This window comes from Bos grunniens, chromosome 5 (assembly GCF_055505025.1).
Source record: "Bos grunniens cultivar Pamir isolate PY7600 chromosome 5, Bosgru_T2T1.0, whole genome shotgun sequence".
Lineage (NCBI taxonomy): Eukaryota > Metazoa > Chordata > Mammalia > Artiodactyla > Bovidae > Bos > Bos grunniens.
Window position 1 is genome coordinate 21,676,905 of NC_141169.1, and position 20,091 is coordinate 21,696,995.

The 20,091-nt window shown below is 36.5% G+C and overlaps 1 protein-coding gene across 2 annotated transcripts; it reads right to left on the reverse strand.

Annotated features, from left to right (window-relative positions):
* Positions 1–11,999: 11,999 nt before the first annotated feature.
* Positions 12,000–19,828, reverse strand: KERA (keratocan). Of its 2 annotated transcripts, XM_086403811.1 has the most exons (4): positions 19,590–19,828; positions 19,366–19,416; positions 17,139–18,032; positions 12,000–12,961 (listed from the first exon to the last, which is right to left on the reverse strand). In XM_086403811.1, the coding sequence occupies exons 3-4, from the start codon at positions 18,022–18,024 to the stop codon at positions 12,789–12,791; spliced, it is 1,059 nt and encodes a 352-aa protein (XP_086259937.1). In that variant the 5' UTR covers positions 18,025–18,032; positions 19,366–19,416; positions 19,590–19,828; the 3' UTR covers positions 12,000–12,788. The 2 variants fall into 2 exon arrangements, with proteins under 2 accessions (XP_086259937.1, XP_086259936.1); XM_086403810.1 differs by lacking the exon at positions 19,590–19,828 and having other exon boundaries at positions 19,366–19,573.
* Between the last annotated feature and the right edge of the window lie 263 nt (positions 19,829–20,091).

Here is a 20,091-nt window from a genome sequence, read left to right on the forward strand (position 1 = left end):
TAATTAAGGCCTGGTGGGCTGCCGTCTATGGGGTCGCACAGAGTCGGACACAACTGACGCGACTTAGCAGCGGCAGCAGAAGGTGGCACTAGGAGTAAAGAATCCACCTTCCAATGCAGATGTAAGAGATTCAGATTCCATCCCTGGGTCTGGGAGACCCTTGGAGGAGGAAATGGCACCCCACTCCAGAATTCTTGCCAGAAGAATCCCATAGACAGAGAAGCCTGAAGGAGCCTGGCAGGTTACAGCCCATGGGGTCTGAAAGAGTCAGACATGACTGAGCGTCCAAACACTTGAATTAAAGAGCTGATGATCAAAGAGTTTGAGTAACGTGCTCAGGTTCCTTTAGCAGATCTAGGATTCACATTTATTTGTATCTGACTTTACGTTTTTAATGCTCTTACCACTGTATCTCACCACCCTTGATTTTAACATCAGTGACTACCAAGTCACCCAAATCACTTTCTGACTTTCCTCCAAACTACATAAAGACTGTGTGTTTTATCTGAATTTGCTAATCTTATACAGAAAATATGTTTGCTCCATCTATCTTTCCATCCTTCTGAAGGCAATGTTTCTACTTCTCAACTTGGATAGTGTTCCTAGTCTATATTCCCACTAACCAACAGCTTTGTTATGGCACATTCAAGGAAGATTGAAGGCCAGCAAATGGAATATATGGCAGGGCTCTTGCCCTGTTGGAAAAACAAACCCTGGCATCATTACATACACTATAGATAGCTTTTCCTATGAGTTTTGCAAAAGGCATTCCTGAAAGTCATTGTACTCTTCTGATCTTTTTTCCAGGACAATCTTAAGTTGTCTTAAGAAATTTTTAAGAACTGACAATGAGTCTCTTTATTATGCTTGAATTGTGTTTACTCAGCTGAATGCACAAAGAAAGTGATATTTTCCCAAAGGTAGAACAATAAATTCTAAATTGAAGATAATAGTCCTGTGATTTTACAAATTATGTGTTGTATTTACTTAACACTTTTGAATTATACAATTTGCTCACACTATATCATTTTCTTTTTTTTCCTGTACAGAAATATACTGAAAAGTATTCCTGAGATCTGTCTCAAATATATAAAGAACAAAAATTTCCTACAGTTTTTTAGTGAACATGAAATTTTTTTGTTTTGCTAAATTATAAGTTGCCTTCAATATATGCAATGCTTCAGATATTATGCAAAACATCATTCTGTAGAACACAAACTTTTGAACTTGTATTTTAATAATCAATTACTATAAGTATATATATATATGTATATATACATATATATATATAATATCTTAGAGTAACTTTGTTAATTTTTTCTAACCATAATTGTATATTTCATCATGAGGGGTAATATAACATAATGATCAAAATCAAGAGCTCTAGAGAAGTGGTACAAATGAATCTATTTCAGGGCAGGTGTAGAGACACAGATATAGAGAATGGACATTTGGACACAGAGTCGGAAGGGGAAGGTGAGACAAATGGGGAAATTCTGATTGACGTATATACAGTTGTCATTGTTTAGTGGCTAAGTCATGTCCTACTCTTTTGCAACCCCATAAACTGAATAGCCTTCCAGGCTCCTCTGTCTGTGGGTTCTCCCAGGCAAGAATACTGGAGTGGATTGTCATTTCCTTCTCCAGGGGAGCTTCCTGACCAGGCATCAAACCTGAGACTCCTGCTTGGCAGGCAGATTCTTTACCATCTGAGCCATCAGGTAGCTAGTGGGAACCTGCTGTGTACCACAGGGAGCTCACTTGATGCTCTGTGGTGACCTAGAGGGATAGGATGGGGAAAGGCATGGGAGATCTAAAAGGGAGGCGATATATATATATAGCTGATTCACTTCGTTTTACAGCAGAAACTAACGCAACATTGTAAAGCAATTATACACTAATAAAATAAATAAGTAAAAACAAGAGCTATTAAGCAAGACTGCCTGGGTTTAAATCCCATGTCTGCCATTCGGTAGCTCCATGACGCTGAACAAAATTATTTAAACTACTTATATTGCTCAAAATTTTTGTCATTTTGCTTTGACTCTTCTCTGAGACTGGAAGCACTTGCCTCTGAGATTCCTACCAATTCATAGTTTCTTGGCCTTTTTGACCTCTGTGACATATACTTCCTCTTTATTTTAGCAGCTCCTTCCCATAGCCACACCCAGAAACTCATTTCTTAGCCCTGGAACTTGGGTTATTCTAAGGTGTAGTCTCCAATTTAGCACTTATAACTTGAATCAGTTCAATCATTTTTCTCAGTTCCTTGTTTATAAAATGGTCTGGTTTGAAGAAAACATGTGCCGTTTTATGTATTCGAGTCCTTGCTAGTAACAAAATTTCTACCTATCAGTTACTGGGTACTTTTAATGTGTCAAGTGACATGAAGTACACATCTGTTCTCTCTCTTATCCTCATAGCAAAAGTGGAAGGTAGTTGATATTGTTCCCTATTTTGCAGATGAGCATCCAATGCTTAGAAATGTTAAGACATTTTCCAAAGATCAAAGAGTTACTAAACAGCACAGGCAGAATTTGAAACTCAATCTTTTCCCTCCAAAGCACAAGTTCCTAACCAGTGTACTATGTCATTATCAATATACAAGGCTTCAAATATACTATTTTATGAGATACTGTCTACTTGCCCTTTTTTTTTTCAAACTTTTGTCCTTGCCTTCTTTTGGCCTTAGTAAATACTCTTTGTAATTCTATTTTTCTCTGTATTAGTTTGAAAGTTTACATGCTTTACCTACATATTGTGGTTAAGTTTATTAAAAAATTCATTCCTTATATATTATGTACAATTCTTACTTTAATCAATAAACTTTATACTTCTCCTTGGCGACATATGATTCTTAGGACATTTTAAGTATCTACATATATTCATCTGTCTTTTATCTATCTGTCTACCTATCTATCAATATCTACACACGCACACATTTACATTCAACAATTTGGGGGAATGCACTGTATTCTTTGACACCAGTTTTTTCAAAGATGTCATCCACCATGTCAGTTGTTCTATCTAGGTTTTGGGGTGTTTTTTTTTTAAGGGAAATCAAATAAGCAATTCTGTTATAAAATCGTTGCTACCAAAAGTCATCTTTATTTTTTTTTAACATTATTGCTTGCAAATACATTGCTCACTGTCATTGGACACTGCCTTTTTCCTTTCTTTTTTTGCGTATGAGATAATTCATGATATTTACACAGAGAGGTCATAGTAACATTGGTTTGTTTTGTTCTGTGTTTTAGTTAGGGCCAAAGTGAGGGATTGAGCATTTATTGCTGTTGTTTAGTCACTCGGCTCTGTCAGACTCTTTTGAGACCCTATGAACTGTAGCCCACCAGGCTTCTCTGTCCATGAGATTTTCCAAGCAAGAATACAGAAATGAGCTGCCATTTCCTTCTCTGGGAGATCTTCCCAACCCAGGGATCAAATCCTTGTCTCCTGCACTGGCAGGTGGATTCTTTACCACTGAGCCACCAGGTAAGCCCCTGAACATTTATTATGATCCCATAATTTTAAAAATGACTTGGGTTCCTCTTCTAGTTATTCTTCTTGCTTTTTTTTTAAATTTTATTTTATTTTTAAACTTTACAATATTGTATTAGTTTTGCCAAATATCGAAATGAATCCGCCACAGGTATACCCGCGTTCCCCATCCTGAACCCTCCTCCCTCCTCCCTCCCCTACCCTCCGTCTGGGTCGTCCCAATGCACCAGCCCCAAGCATCCAGTACCGTGCATCAAACCTGGACTGGCCACTCGTTTCATACATGATATTATACATGTTTCAATGCTATTCTCCCAAATCTCCCCACCCTCTCCCTCTCCCACAGAGTCCATAAGACTGATCTATACATCGGTGTCTCTTTTGCTGTCTCGTACACGGGGTTATTGTTACCATCTTTCTAAATTCCATATATATGCATTAGTATACTGTATTGGTGTTTTTCTTTCTGGCTTACTTCACTCTGTATAATAGGTTCCAGTTTTATCCATCTCATTAGAACTGACTCAAATGTATTCTTTTTAATGGCTGAGTAATACTCCATTGTGTATATGTACCATAGCTTTCTTATCCATTCATCTGCTGATGGGCATCTAGGTTGCTTCCATGTCCTGGCTGTTATAAACAGTGCTGCGATGAACATTGGGGTACACGTGTCTCTTTCCCTTCTGGTTTCCTCAGTGTGTATGCCCAGCAGTGGGATTGCTGGATCATAAGGCAGTTCTATTTCCAGTTTTTTAAGGAATCTCCACACTGTTCTCCATAGTGGCTGTACTAGTTTGCATTCCCACCAACAGTGTAAGAGGGTTCCCTTTTCTCCACACCCTCTCCAGCATTTATTGCTTGTAGACTTTTGGATCACAGCCATTCTGACTGGTGTGAAATGGTACCTCATAGCGGTTTTGATTTGCATTTCTCTGATAATGAGTGATGTTGAGCATCTTTTCATGTGTTTGTTAGCCATCTGTATGTCTTCTTTGGAGAAATGTCTATTTAGTTCTTTGGCCCATTTTTTGATTGGGTCATTTATTTTTCTGCAGTTGAGCTGTAGGAGTTGCTTGTATATTTTTGAGATTAGTTGTTTGTCAGTTGCTTCATTTGCTATTATTTTCTCCCATTCTGAAGGCTGTCTTTTCACCTTGCTAATAGTTTCCTTTGATGTGCAGAAGCTTTTAAGGTTAATTAGGTCCCATTTGTTTATTTTTGCTTTTATTTCCAATATTCTGGGAGGTGGGTCATAGAGGATCCTGCTGTGATGTATGTCGGAGAGTGTTTTGCCTATGTTCTCCTCTAGGAGTTTTATAGTTTCTGGTCTTACATTGAGATCTTTAATCCATTTTGAGTTTATTTTTGTGTAAGGTGTTAGAAAGTGTTCTAGTTTCATTCTTTTACAAGTGGTTGACCAGTTTTCCCAGCACCACTTGTTAAAGAGATTGTCTTTAATCCATTGTATATTCTTGCCTCCTTTGTCAAAGATAAGGTGTCCATATGTACGTGGATTTATCTCTGGGCTTTCTATTTTGTTCCATTGATCAATATTTCTGTCTTTGTGCCAGTACCATACTGTCTTGATAACTGTGGCTTTGTAATCGAGTCTGAAGTCAGGTAGGTTGATTCCTCCAGTTCCATTCTTCTTTCTCAAGATGGCTTTGGCTATTCGAGGTTTTTTGTATTTCCATACAAATTGTGAAATTATTTGTTCTAGCTCTGTGAAGAATACCGTTGGTAGCTTGATAGGGATTGCATTGAATCTATAAATTGCTTTGGGTAGTATACTCATTTTCACTATATTGATTCTTCTAATCCATGAACATGGTATATTGCTCCATCTATTAGTGTCCTCTTTGATTTCTTTCACCAGTGTTTTATAGTTTTCTATATATAGGTCTTTAGTTTCTTTAGGTAGATATATTCCTAAGTATTTTATTCTTTCCGTTGCAATGGTGAATGGCATTGTTTCCTTAATTTCTCTTTCTGTTTTCTCATTATTAGTGTATAGGAATGCAAGGGATTTCCCTGTGTTGATTTTATATCCTGCAACTTTACTATAGTCATTGATTAGTTCTAGTAATTTTCCGGTGGAGTGTTTAGGGTTTTCTATGTAAAGGATCATGTCATCTGCAAACAGTGAGAGTTTTACTTCTTCTTTTCCAATTTGGATTCCTTTTATTTCTTTTTCTGCTCTGATTGCTGTGGCCAAAACTTCCAAAACTATGTTGAATAGTAATGGTGAAAGTGGGCACCCTTGTCTTGTTCCTGACTTTAGAGGAAATGCTTTCAATTTTTCACCATTGAGGATAATGTTTGCTGTGGGTTTGTCATATATAGCTTTTATTATGTTGAGGTATGTTCCTTCTATTCCTGCTTTCTGGAGAGTTTTTATCATAAATGGGTGTTGAATTTTGTCAAAGGCTTTCTCTGCATATATTGAGATAATCATATGGTTTTTGTTTTTCAATTTGTTAATGTGGTGTATAACATTGATTTGTGGATATTGAAGAATCCTTGCATGCCTGGGATAAAGCCCACTTGGTCATGGTGTATGATCTTTTTAATGTATTGTTGGATTCTGATTGCTAGAATTTTGTTAAGGATTTTTACATCTATGTTCATCAGTGATATTGGCCTGTAGTTTTCTTTTTTTTGTGGCATCTTTGTCAGGTTTTGGTATTAGGGTGATGGTGGCGTCATAGAATGAGTTTGGAAGTTTACCTTCCTCTGCAATTTTCTGGAAGAGTTTGAGCAGGATAGGTGTTAGCTCTTCTCTAAATTTTTGGTAGAATTCAGCTGTGAAACCGTCTGGACCTGGGCTTTTGTTTGCTGGAAGATTTTTTATTACAGTTTCAATTTCCGTGCTTGTGATGGGTCTGTTAAGATTTTCTATTTCTTCCTGGTCGAGTTTTGGAAAGTTGTACTTTTCTAAGAATTTGTCCATTTCTTCCACGTTGTCCATTTTATTGGCATATAGTTGCTGATAGTAGTCTCTTATGATCCTTTGTATTTCTGTGTTGTCTGTTGTGATCTCTCCATTTTCATTTCTAATTTTATTGATTTGATTTTTCTCCCTTTGTTTCTTGATGAGTCTGGCTAACGGTTTGTCAATTTTATTTATCCTTTCAAAGAACCAGCTTTTGGCTTTGTTGATTTTTGCTATGGTCTCTTTTGTTTCTTTTGCATTTATTTCTGCCCTAATTTTTAAGATTTGTTTCCTTCTGCTAACCCTGAGGTTCTTCATTTCTTCCTTTTCTAGTTGCTTTAGGTGTAGGGTTAGGTTATTTATTTGACTTTTTTCTTGTTTCTTTAGGTATGCCTGTATTGCTATGAATTTTCCCCTTAGGACTGCTTTTAAAGTGTCCCACACTTTTGAGTTGTTGTGTTTTCATTTTCATTAGTTTCTATGCAAATTTTGATTTCTTTTTTGATTTCTTCTGTGATTTGTTGGTTATTCAGCAGCGTGTTGTTCAGCCTCCATATGTTGGAATTTTTAATAGTTTTTCTCCTGTAATTGAGATCTAATCTTACTGCATTGTGGTCAGAAAAGATGCTTGGAATGATTTCTATTTTTTTGAATTTACCAAGGCTAGATTTATGGCTCAGGATGTGATCTATCCTGGAGAAGGTTCCATGTGCGCTTGAGAAAAAGGTGAAATTCATTGTTTTGGGATGAAATGTCCTATAGATATCAATTAGGTCTAACTGGTCTATTGTATCGTTTAAAGTTTGTGTTTCCTTGTTAATTTTCTGTTTAGTTGATCTATCCATAGGTGTGAGTGGGGTATTAAAGTCTCCCACTATTATTGTGTTATTGTTAATTTCTCCTTTCATACTTGTTAGCATTTGTCTTACATACTGTGGTGCTCCCGAGTTGGGTGCATATATATTTATAATTGTTATATCTTCTTCTTGGATTGATCCTTTGATCATTAGGTAGTGACCATCTTTGTCTCTTTTCACAGCCTTTGTTTTAAAGTCTATTTTATCTGATATAAATATTGCTACTCCTGCTTTCTTTTGGTCCCTATTTGCATGGAAAATCTTTTTCCAGCCCTTCACTTTCAGTCTGTATGTGTCCCCTGTTTTGAGGTGGGTCTCTTGTAGACAACAAATGTAGGGGTCTTGTTTTTGTATCCATTCAGCCAGTCTTTGTCTTTTGGTCGGGGCATTCAACCCATTTACGTTTAAGGTAATTACTGATAAGTATGATCCCGTTGCCATTTACTTTATTGTTTTGGGTTCAAGTTTATACACTGTTTTTGTGTTTCCTGTCTAGAGAATATCCTTTAGTATTTGTTGGAGAGCTGGTTTGGTGGTGCTGAATTCTCTCAGCTTTTGCTTGTCTGAGAAGCTTTTGATTTCTCCTTCATATTTGAATGAGATCCTTGCTGGGTACAATAATCTGGGCTGTAGGTTATTTTCTTTCATCATTTTAAGTATGTCCTGCCATTCCCTCCTGGCTTGAAGAGTTTCTATTGAAAGATCAGCTGTTATCCTAATGGTAATTCCCTTGTGTGTTATTTGTTGTTTTTCCCTTGCTGCTTTTAATATTTGTTCTTTGTGTTTGATCTTTGTTAATTTGATTAATATGTGTCTTGGGGTGTTTTGCCTTGGGTTTATCCTGTTTGGGACTCTCTGGGTTTCTTGGACTTGGGTGATTATTTCCTTCCCCATTTTAGGGAAATTTTCAACTATTATCTCCTGAAGTATTTTCTCATGGTCTTTCTTTTTGTCTTCTTCTTCTGGGACCCCTATGATTCGAATGTTGTAGCGTTTAATATTGTCCTGGAGGTCTCTGAGATTGTCCTCATTTCTTTTAATTCGTTTTTCTTTTATCCTCTCTGATTCATTTATTTCTACCATTCTATCTTCTAATTCACTAATCCTATCTTCTGCCTCTGTTATTCTACTATTTGTTGCCTCCAGAGTGTTTTTAATTTCATTTATTGCATTATTCATTTTATATTGACTCTCTTTTATTTCTTCTAGGTCCTTGTTAAACCTTTCTTGCATCTTCTCAATCTTTGTCTCCAAGCTATTTATCTGTGATTCCATTTTGATTTCAAGATTTTGGATCAATTTCACTATCATTATTCGGAATTCTTTATCAGGTAGATTCCCTATCTCTTCCTCTTTTGTTTCGTTTGGTGGGCTTTTATCCTGTTCCTTTGTCTGCTGGGTATTCCTCTGTCTCTTCATCTTGTTTAAATTGCTGAGTTTGGGGTGTCTTTTCTGTATTCTGGCAGTTTGTGGAGTTCTCTTTATTGTGGCATTTCCTCGCTCTGTGTGGGTTTGTACAGGTGGCTTGTCAAGGTTTCTTGGTTAGGGAAGCTTGTGTCGGTGTTCTGGTGAGTGGAGCTGTATTTCTTCTCTCTCCTTTCGAAGACTTGGGTTGCTGTTCTGGGTGCCTGATGTCCTCTGCCAGCTTTCAGAAGTTGTTTTGTGGAATTTACTCGGCGTTTAAATGTTCTTTTGATGAATTTGTGGGGGAGAAAGTGTTCTCCCCATCCTACTCCTCCGCCATCTTAGCTCCTCCTCTTCTTCTTGTTTTTTTTTAAAATAATAACAATATATACATTAAGAAGGAGAGCAGCAGGTTTTCCACAAATTTTAGAGTCATTCTAGTCATCTTGTATGTATAATTAAAAACATTAAAAATGAAAGAATTACTGGTAGAAAGCTCATTCTGTTCCTCATAGCTTCATTTATCAATGCTTACAGTTATGTGTGTATTCTCCTAATACATCCTCTGTTCCTGACTCAGTCTTACCTCAAAGGAGGATATCTAAACACAGAATTCTTCCAAAATTATTGGAAGTATCAATAAAACTTAGAAAATTTTCACCTATATGTTTATATATATTCAGGCCTCTCATAGTCCTCATTCAACAACTTACATGACATGTAAGTTGAAATTACAAACTAACCACATCTAAAAGCAAACTCTCAATCTTCTCTTCTAAATATGTACTCCTTAGAAAATGTGCTGCCATCTATTCAATTATGTACACCAGAAACCTATCCCCTCCTTGCTCTCATTCCCATCTGTTCAGTTAACTATCAAATCCTGACAATTTTACCTCCTGATTCTATCCCATTTGTCCACTTCCCTTTAACTCCATGATCAGTGCCCTTATACTTCAAAATACCATGTTTTTCCTAGTTTGTATTAAAATCCTAACTGATCTCCTTACATCTAGTCTTAGTTCCCTCCAAATTGTTTCACTCTGCACCAAGAAAGTGTATGTGCATAAATTTATTGTGTATGTGTATAAACTTTTTGTATATATCTACCATATATCTCTGTATATTATACCTATGTACCCAATGATAATAATAAACACTTATTTATCACTTTCCATGTGCCATGCACTGTTCAAGGCACTTTACCTATTCTAACTCATTTAATTCTCACCATTAGGTGAAGAAAAGAAACAAAGAAAGTGGTCGCTTAGTCGTGTCCGACTCTTTGCAACCCCATGGACTGTAGCCTACCAGGCTCCTCCGTCCATGGGATCTTCCAAGCAAGAGTAACTGCAGTGGGTTGCCATTGCCTTAGGTACTATTATTTGTCCTCATTTTACTGATTAGAAGAAACTGAGAAAGAAAATTTAAAAATTCTGCCCAGGACCACAGAACAGTGAAGCTGGAATTTTAACTCAGCAATTTTAGCTTCAGTATTAATATTCCTTACCACTGCATGATATTACCTCAATGAATGACAGAGGATGAGATGGTTGGATGGCATCACTGACTCGATGGACACGAGTCTGAGTAAGCTCCAGGAGTTGATGATGGACAGGGAAGCCTGGCATGCTATAGTCCAATGGGATTGCAAAGAGTCAGACATGACTGAGTGACTGAACTGAACTGAACTGAACTGAACATAGTCACTTATGATTTAAAACTCTTCAATTACTTCCAAATTGTCACTTCAACTTGACCACAGACTCTGTAATGTTGCGTGGAATATTCTTCCTTTTGACCCTGTGTTTAAATACTTCTCACCTTTTATGTGTTTTCTTAACCATTATTTCTTCAGGGAATCCTCCTTTCAAATTCCTCTGCACCACGCAGCTCTCCATTAATATATTTTATCACAGATGAAATTTTACATTTTTTTGTGATTATTTGGCTAATTTGTGTCTCACCCACTATAGTATAAACCATGCCCACTATTACAGTCCCTGTGTGCACACACTAGTTCCTGTGTACTAGTCTAGTCTAGTATATTTATGGCACTCAATATATATTTTATGAGATAAAAAAGACAGGAAGGAAGGAAACATGGGATGGATCAAATTTCTTAGAGTTGAAAAAGTCTAAAAGGAACATTGTACAACTTTTCTTTCAGATCAGAAGTTCTTTTCATATCCTTTCTCCCATTTTTTAAATAGAAGTATAGTTGACTTTACAACACTGTATGAGTTTCAGGTAGACAGCATAGTGATTCGGTATTTTTGCACATTATATTCCATTATAGATTATTACAAGATAGTGGGTATAATTCCCTGTGCTGTATCTCTTGAATCATCTATTTGAACAATTTCAAATGGGTAACACTACCTCAGGAAAAGCTGCTTCCATCCCTGGATGACTCTGATCAAATATTAGAAAGTTCTTCCTTAGCTAGTGGTGAAATACAGCACCTTATAAATTTCACTCATGTGTTCTACTTTTCATTTTGGAGCTTCCTGGAAAATATGTTATCCTCTTTTTCACGTGGCAGATTTTCAAATATTTAAAGTTATTATGTTTCTCTCAACAAATTCTTTTTCCCCAGCCTAATGAGATCTGATTTCCTGTATTTTATGACATAATTTATATGACATAATTTTCTTTATGTGCTTTGAAACCTTCTAAAATTATTCTTTCTTAATGTCTTGCCTTCAGCCAGCATTAAAAACTGTTCAATGTATGTTCATTGTTTTTTCCTCCCACCCCTAAATAAACTTTGGTATGAAAATACAGGGGCAATACTGCACCTTATATTTTCTTTTTGGGAATTTACATAACAACATAACATATTGAGTTTCTGAGAAACCTTGGATTAAAATTACACATTGAACTTTCATTAAAGTAGTGGTTCACAAATGTATATGATCCTTTTTCTAAGGAAATATATCATATTTATAGGATTTTTCAGAATAATGTCTGGAAAATTATATATAAATAAATGTATTAATCTGTATGGGATACTTATTATTAATAACATGTATTTAACATAGTCAGAAATATAGGAAAACTATACTTTGTTACTTAACAAAATTTTGTTTTGTTTTTTGACACATGAGAAACAGGTATTTCTAGTGATCAGAATATAATATTTTTCTTATGTTCATTGAATAAAAAAGGAAAATGGGAAATATATATTTTAATATATTCATGCTAGAAAAGTGGAAATAATTGTTATCATAAGACTTTTTATTAAAAATATATTCTTTATAAAACTTGTGAATAAGCCTCCTAAAATAAATATTTTACTTCTGTTTTGTTATAAAGCATTCATTATTTTTATTTAAAAAATCCAAAGAAACACTGGCAAATATAAGAACTGAAGGATTTGCAATTAAGTGGATTTCAAGTGTTAAAACACTAAAATTCTCTCAGAAATGCGTTAAAATAAATGTAGGACTTTAACTGCAAGAGTACGCTATACTATACCTAAGCACAGCAGGTATAAGAAATAATAATGAACTAAAAATTCCTATTGCTTTGTTATTTAGTATTAAATAGCTAAAATTTTCTTGCTATAAAGTATTCGATGCATTTCATAACAATTCTTGAGCTAAATGTCAAAATGATACTTACAAAAGCTACTTAACAATATGAATCTATTTCTTTATAATTATGATAAAGAAATATCTCATTTTTTTCTTTTTCTCTAGAAATTTCTACCTCTTGTTAGATTGTTGTGTTGTCATGCTTATAGTATCTGCATAAGCAATTTTGAACATTTGCAAATAAATACATCGTTTTTATTCATAACAATGTATTTGCATTAATTGGCATTAGTAAGCTGTGAGAGAGACAAAAAGGAACTATCTTTGAGTTGATAAACTATCATGACTCTGTGTCCTGTTTTATTAAAGAAAAGCAGGCTGTGCTATATATGGGGGAAAGCAACTTTGATTAGAAAAAATAAGTTGTAAAAATAAAAATAGTGGCCATATAAGCAATTAGAAAAGTGAATTTTATCTTACACCTATGAATGGTAACCAAATTTCATGTCAGAAATCTGAACTCATTAAATGAATTTTAGATTCTTGAAGACACATTTAAATAATGACAGCCTGAAGGAGCCTGAAGCAGGTCATTAAATCCATAGGGATTGGTGGTTTGATTTCATTTCCATCCAGACGGAGGTAGCGAAGATGAGGTCCATAACTGAAGGAATCTTCCACAGGCAGTGTGGTAGGAGTTGAAGGACATATTACAGAAACATTCACATCTATGGAGACAAAAATAGTATGAATGAATGAACCAGAATCCAAGAGACTAAGGATGGGAAGACCAACATGCTATTAAACAGTCCTATGGAAGGCATAGTGGCTTGGTCTATGAAGGTGGCAGAGAGACATTCTTTTTGTCTAAGTTGGAAGTTATGGACAGAAAAAAATGTGCAATGTACATATACTAATGTCAGTCCATATTTTGCTATACTTAATACACAACACTAGAAAAGACATATAGTTAAGAACTGTGATGGAAACAAAGGAATATATGATGTATCACTTGTCTTCTTCCTTTGACAGGCCAGAAAAGGTGTGATTAGATTACTGTAGAGAGAGAAAGGTAGTATTGGGGCATCAAAGGTAGAAACAGTGGTTCAGAGCTGGTACTAAATTAATGGGTAGGTACATGGGCAGATGGATGAATAGATGGATGTTAAGGCAGAGAGTCAGTGTATTATTAGAAAAAGTGCTTGAAAGCTACCTTTAAAATGCAAACACAAACTAATCATGCATGATGACGTTTTTTCTTTTAAAGTACAATTAAAATAACTTTGTATACATGATACTTGCCGAAAACAACCTTGAATCTCCATATTTAAGTGTATTTAATTGGGAAAAAACATTTGCCAAGAATTGAATTACAAAAATTCAAGCCAGGAAATATCCTGTCAGCCTTTTCACATTGTTAGGATGTGAGAAATCGTGCACCTGCCTTGGATCAGAGCCCTTGGCAGCAGTGTCTATACTGAGATTTAGGAGCATTTAGCAGAGAAAGGTGTGTTAAACCAGCAAAATTCTGATGGGTGTGCTTAATAACTGATCTCAAATGAATCCTTATACTCCCTTTATCCCATTTTGCAATTGTGTTGAGCAAGAGATCTTCCCTTAGAAGATAAGACCCACCTAACTTTGGCAATGACCTTCCTTTTGTGTCCTGTGGGTGCACACTGACTCCTGTTGTATTGAAGGGTTTTATGCTTACTGCAGAGGTGCTTTGCTCTGATTGTATACCATTTTGTAAATGTAACTTGCTAAAAGTAATGACTTGCATTTTATAGCAGATTTGTGTTCCTCAAGGTATTTTTCTTCACATACATTATCACCTTATCGTGATGCAACCTTTACTGGGCAACATTCCCTACCCGGGTATTGCTTAAATAGTGACTCAGGTGGGTAAGGTCATGTGCATCAGGTATTTCATTAAGTACGTAGCTGAGTCCCACCCTTTTCCAACTGCACAGGGTCACTTTCCTACTGGGGAGATTATATCCTTTCTGATATGTTATCTCTTATCTTTATTACCCTTATTACCCATAACCCATGCATGTCTGAATAACTAGAATGTAAAAAACAAGTGTTCTAAATGTAATTATATTTTCATGAAATAATTGTAATGTTTCTGAGAGAGTACCAAGAAGCAACTTGTTTGAATAGGTAACATTATTGCCACATTTAAAGTCCCTACGGTATTCAGAAGAAATAAACATTTCTATCATTTTGGATAAACGTTTGCTGTCCTATAAACTCTTCATATAAAAGTTATGTCTCTGGGAAACCAATTTATTAACAACTAGAGTAGATTATGTGGTAAGAGAACTAAGTACTTTAGCAGTCACTATAACGCAGTGTGATATAATCATGAGCCAAGAACTCTTGCCAGGGAAATTCTTCTTTTCCATTTATTTTCTTGGAATATAGAAATGACTGTGCTTGATATCTACATTAAGAAATGAGTAAATCAATTTCTCTATGTTGACTTTGCAGCTGTGAAAATGATTTTTACCTCTGTTGCTAGAAATTTGTCTTAAGTCTTGTACTCTAGAGATGGAAGAAAACGTCCTATGATTATGCTGTTGGACTGAGAAAGATCACCGAAGGGAAACCTTGGATCCAGGCCCTGTCTATTATACTTACCCTTTGTCCTTGGCAAAATACCCTCAACTAGTTGAGCCTCAGTTTTTCTATCTTCAGAAATTCATAATAGCACACAGATTCCTTGAAGGGTTCATTTGTGCTTCTCAAAGTGTGGACCAGCAGTATCCGTACTACCTGAGAACTAAATCCTTAGACCCCACTCCAGACTTACTGGGTCAGAAAGACAGAGGCTGGAACCCAGAAGTCTTTTATAAGCCTTCCAGGTGATTCTGATGCACATTAAGGTGGAAGGCAGGAAAACAGAAAGACATGAGAAAACTTCGATGAAAAAAAGCACTCAGAGTAGAAGAACAGAGTCCTTCGCTCCTTCGGGTAACCTTGTACAGCTATGTAATTACCTTGCATGGGGGCCCAACCATGTGTTGGATTTTACTACCTCACTCCTGAACACTCTCATGCGCATAGACCCAGTTCAGGGGAATCCCCAATTCACAAACAGGGATCTATGTGGAATCCCTTTATAAATTGACTTCCTACCTCAAATGTCTATGGGACTTTTGTTGTCAGGTAAGGAATGCACCTGTAGAAGCATAGAACTTTTGTCAGGAAAAATTACATTTATTTAGGTTGATATTGGGCTTTCCAGGTGGGTCACATGATAAAGAATCCACCTGCAGTGCAGGAGACCAGGGTTCAGTCCCTGGGTCAGGAAGATACCCTAGGGAGGGGCATGGCAACCCACTCCAGTATTCTTTCCTGGAGAGTTCCATAGACAGAGGAGCCTGGTGGGCTACAGTCCATGGGGTCACAAAGAGTAGACATGACTGAGCAACTAACACACACACACACACACACACACACACACACGCATGCACATACACAGGTTAATATTGGCTGCTGTACTATTTGGTTCAGTACAACAGATTCAGCTATTAAGATATTTTCCTGTTGCATCTTTTGCTTTAACTACAAGATTAAACAATGTGTCTCATCACCATGGCAAAAAAAAATCACTGCTGTGGCATCCTGCTCATAAGTTCCTGGATTTTATGCTCAAGTGTGCTGTTAGGAAATATATATATATATATGTGTGTGTGTGTGTGTGTGTGTATATATATATATGTATATATATCAAATAACTAAAGAATACACAGTGCAAAAATGGTCTGTTCTTACAAGTGTGATATTTATGTCATTATTTGCTTAAATAAAAGTTTAGTGAGTGATAAGCAGGCAGCACAACCTTCTGACAATTATCTGTGTTACTTTCCTACAAACCATCCAACTGATTCTCACTTTAAGAATGTATTTTATAAAGTTGTTCAGAAGCCCCCCCTCAAGATTATCTTCGGTAAGGGCCTGTTCGAGGATGGAGCATTCCTGGATACTTAACAGGCTGATAGCATAGCCTGTAGCTGGACCAAGACATTGTCCACTTCTACACCAGAGTCAGCCTGGTCTCAGGCATAATTGTGAAGATGCCAAGTTTGCCTTTAATGTCTCCAGCTTCTTCCCTTCACGGCATCTCCACCTCCAAGGCACACTGCACTCATCTCTCTCGTATCAAAGCTATTTTCAGGAAAGGAGTGGGTATTCTACCTTGTTGATTGCCATTAGACCTAAGGAATTGCCACCTTCCAGGGACATTTGTTTTGTTTTCAGTTGAGCAAAACCTTAAGGTACAATATTGGTTCCCAATGCATGGTCCCTGAAACAGTAATCTCAGCATCTCTAGGATACCTGCTAGCTATGAAAAGTCTCAGGTCTCACCAGACCTACTAAATCAGAAACTCTGGAATGAGGCCACCCATCTACATACTCCAAAGTTGGAGAAACCCACTGATCTAAAGCAGAAACTTTAATTAGGGTGATTGTAGGCCTCAGCTCTCTGTAGTCTTTAAGGCTGGGGTCCCTTCTTGATACCTCCTAAATCATGTTTCTTCTCTTACTATCCATGAGACTGTTTGTGCCTGGTACACTTTCTTCAGTAAGTCTGTCCACTGAGGCAGGAATATCAGAATCTACTCAGAGTAAAAGAAGATAGAGACATTTAGTTTATCCAACAGGTAATATACCTCTGTAGATTACTAAAATCAACTTTTCAATCTAAGATTTTAACCTCTTGGATCATTGACACTGTGAATAGACAAAACTTGAAAATAATGCTTTAAAAAAATTTAAAAGTACAAGAGTTGGAATAAAACACCAACATTATTGAAACAACAACCACCACAAAAGAAGATATAGAGTAAACTTAATGAGTATCTTAGTCAACGACACACCCTGATGGTTACTTACTTCTAATTTTGTTGTGATCGAGATGAAGGTGCTGCAGATGAGCACTGATTTTGGGGACCTTTGTGAGTTGATTGTGAGACAGTTGAAGATCTAGAATTGATGATACATTAAAACCACTAGAAGGAAGGCCAGCATCAGATAATTTGTTGTGGTTGAGTCTCAGGAAGGCCACTTTAGGAATCACATTAAAATAATTTTCTGGTATTCCTTCAATGGAATTGTTGTCTAAAAACAGCTGCATTGTATTGGCTGGTAATCTTGGCGGCATATTCCTCAGGGCATTCTTAGCCATGTTTAGCTGCATGAGGTTCTTGAGTCCCTTAAAGGTGTCTCTCTGAAAGGCATTGTCTAGTAGCTTATTGTGCTGCAGGTCAAGAAGGGTCAGGTTCTCCAGATTGCTGAAAGTCCCTTGAGGAATTCTGGACACCTTGTTTCTAGCTAATTGTAATTGTTCTAAGCTTCTTGGCAATGGAGAAGGTACCTCCTCTAGCTCATTATCTTCCAGAAACAAGAAAAGCAGCTTCTTCAGTTGGCTCAGGGCTCCCTTTTCAATTCCATAGTTGGTTATTTTGTTCTTGTTTAGGTTTATCCATCTCAGCTGGGTGGCATTCTCGAATGGCTTCTCAGGAATGGTTTCTATCAGGTTGTTTTCAAGATAAAGGTACCAGATCCTTGATGGTATAGCAGGGATTTCTTTGAGACCTCGGTTTTCACAGTACAAAGCAGTAGGGAAACTGGGGGGACAGAAACATTCCCTGGGGCAATCGAAATCATGCATTGTCCAGTCCTCTGGATCACTTGCCTCATAAACCTGTCTCACACTTCGAGTCCACACCGTATCTGTTACGAACACCACCCAGAGGATGAAGCAGATTGTGGATGCCATTATAGTATCTAGAGTAAGGGATACAATAATTAGAGGTTTAAAGATTTTGACCTTTAGATAACTGCATGCACCAAAATGATAGGTAAACACAGCTTCTTTGGTGAGTGGGGAGGGAGGGAGGTAAAGAGTTGACAGCTTTTGATGCATAGTTATCAATCATTACCCATCTATTTAGTGAGCACTATCTGCAAAGCATTTTCGAAAAGTGAAACTGACTCACTAACTTGTAACTTTCCAGTTTTAACACAATCACGATGAAAACCGCGTAAGAAAACGCAAATTTTAGGAACTCTAAGTGCTTTTCCATTTCAAGCTATTTAATACAAGGAACTTAACTGAAACCCAGAGTTGAACACACAAGTACAAAAAAGTGACCTTTTAATAACTCAAATTTAGAGTCTACATTGTTCCTAAGAAGTAGGCATATGCTTTTACTTTTGCTCCTAAATGAGCAGAACATCTGGATGAGATTTCCCAGGCTCTTTGGCCCTTGAACCAAAGAAATAGCGAGATCAAAGAACATTTTAGCAGTTTTTTTTCGTGAAGGAAGGTTTTAGGATTTGAAGAAAAGTATGTGATTTATCTCTTGCTCTGTTGCCCAACTTCTCAGGTAAGTTTTATTTTGGGGGTTTAGGAAAATATTTCTAATATTTTAATACAAGATCAAGCTGTTTAGCCAAGAAATTTGGATTATGAAACTCTCTCTAGACAGATATAGATTTAGACAGACACAGATATAATCACACTTACATAAGTGGCATTACTATGGTCAGTAAGAAAGAAAACAAAAGAACATGCTTAGGGTACAGGTGATCTCCATAGTTTCAGTATGGCTGCTAACAAGCATAGGTTAACACTTACTGATATGTGAGACATTTAAAAGACAGAAATCCTCCCAGCTGAGTATCAGCAAGGCTATGGGAACAAAGAACTATCCTAATGTGAAAAATGTGTGTGTGTGTGTGTGTGTGTGTGTGTGTGTATCTATATAACAGTAACATTCATTCTGACCAAGGTACGTTTAGTTCAAATGCTTAGTAATGAAGACCAAATAAATTTTATTGATTCCTTAGGAAAAGATAAAATGAGCACCATTTAGAAATGCTGATCTTTTGATTTTGCCACTAAATCGAGGCAAGAGGAGAACTGCTTCCTCGAGCTGTCAAATTTCTTGTGATTGCGGAATGCTCCTCTGGTTATCCTCCAGACACATTAAAACATTATTTTTTTCAGAATAGGGATTTGCTTTAGTTATTGATGCTGTAACCCTGCCTCAGATGAATCATAACTTTGAATTCTTAACTTTAAGAGTTACGAAAATTGTAAAAAAAAAAAATTTACCTTGCTGTCCAGGAATGTATCGCTGAGTCCTGTGTCTGGAGCTGAAGTTTGCTAAAATCAGTTAAGGAAAAAAAAAAAAAAGAAAACTTTGACTAAGGGAATTTGTTTTTATTTTATGCTGTCAAGCCTCCTCTGAGGAAAAAATACAATCTCCTCTGACCGGTCACCATGAACACCTTTGATCTATTGTTTCCACTTTGACAGAGCCTCAGAACACTGCTTACCTCAGTTCTTGGATCTTCTTCTTCCCTTTCTATTGGTCACTGCTCATTCATAGTAATGGATTGACCCAGGCTCCACGGTTGTGTTTTTATAAATCCTCCCTAATATATATGCATCCATGGCTCCAGCTTTAACCCCTCCAACAACCACAGCACTTCAGTACCTACGCAGCCCAGCACAGAAAATTCTGACTTTAATCTCAAGAACCCATAACAAAAATTCAGTGCCATTTTCAAACTCTGAGTTCATAATCCCAAAGATATGCAGTGATCTGGAGTAACAGCAAGAAACTAAAAGCAGTTTTAATTTCAAGTACAACAAAAAGGAGATTTAAAAGCATTTTTCTCTTTTTAATTGGATACAAAGAAATAAGGGCCAATGTCCTCTTTATATGGAAATCTTTTACTCATTTTTTCTTGTATAAAACAGTTGCTGAAATTCTATTTAGATATATTGATTTTGATAAGGGAAGGAGAGATAGAAAATATATTTGAGAAATTAAAA

Excerpts from the sequence above, each read along its gene's own strand:
- KERA (XM_086403811.1), bottom strand. The coding sequence starts at position 18,024 with ATGGCATCCACAATCTGCTTCATCCTCTGGGTGGTGTTCGTAACAGAT. Across the intron at positions 12,962-17,138 it reads CGATCACAACAAAATTAGAA|ATGTGAATGTTTCTGTAATA; the intron begins GTAAGTAACCAT and ends TTGTCTCCATAG.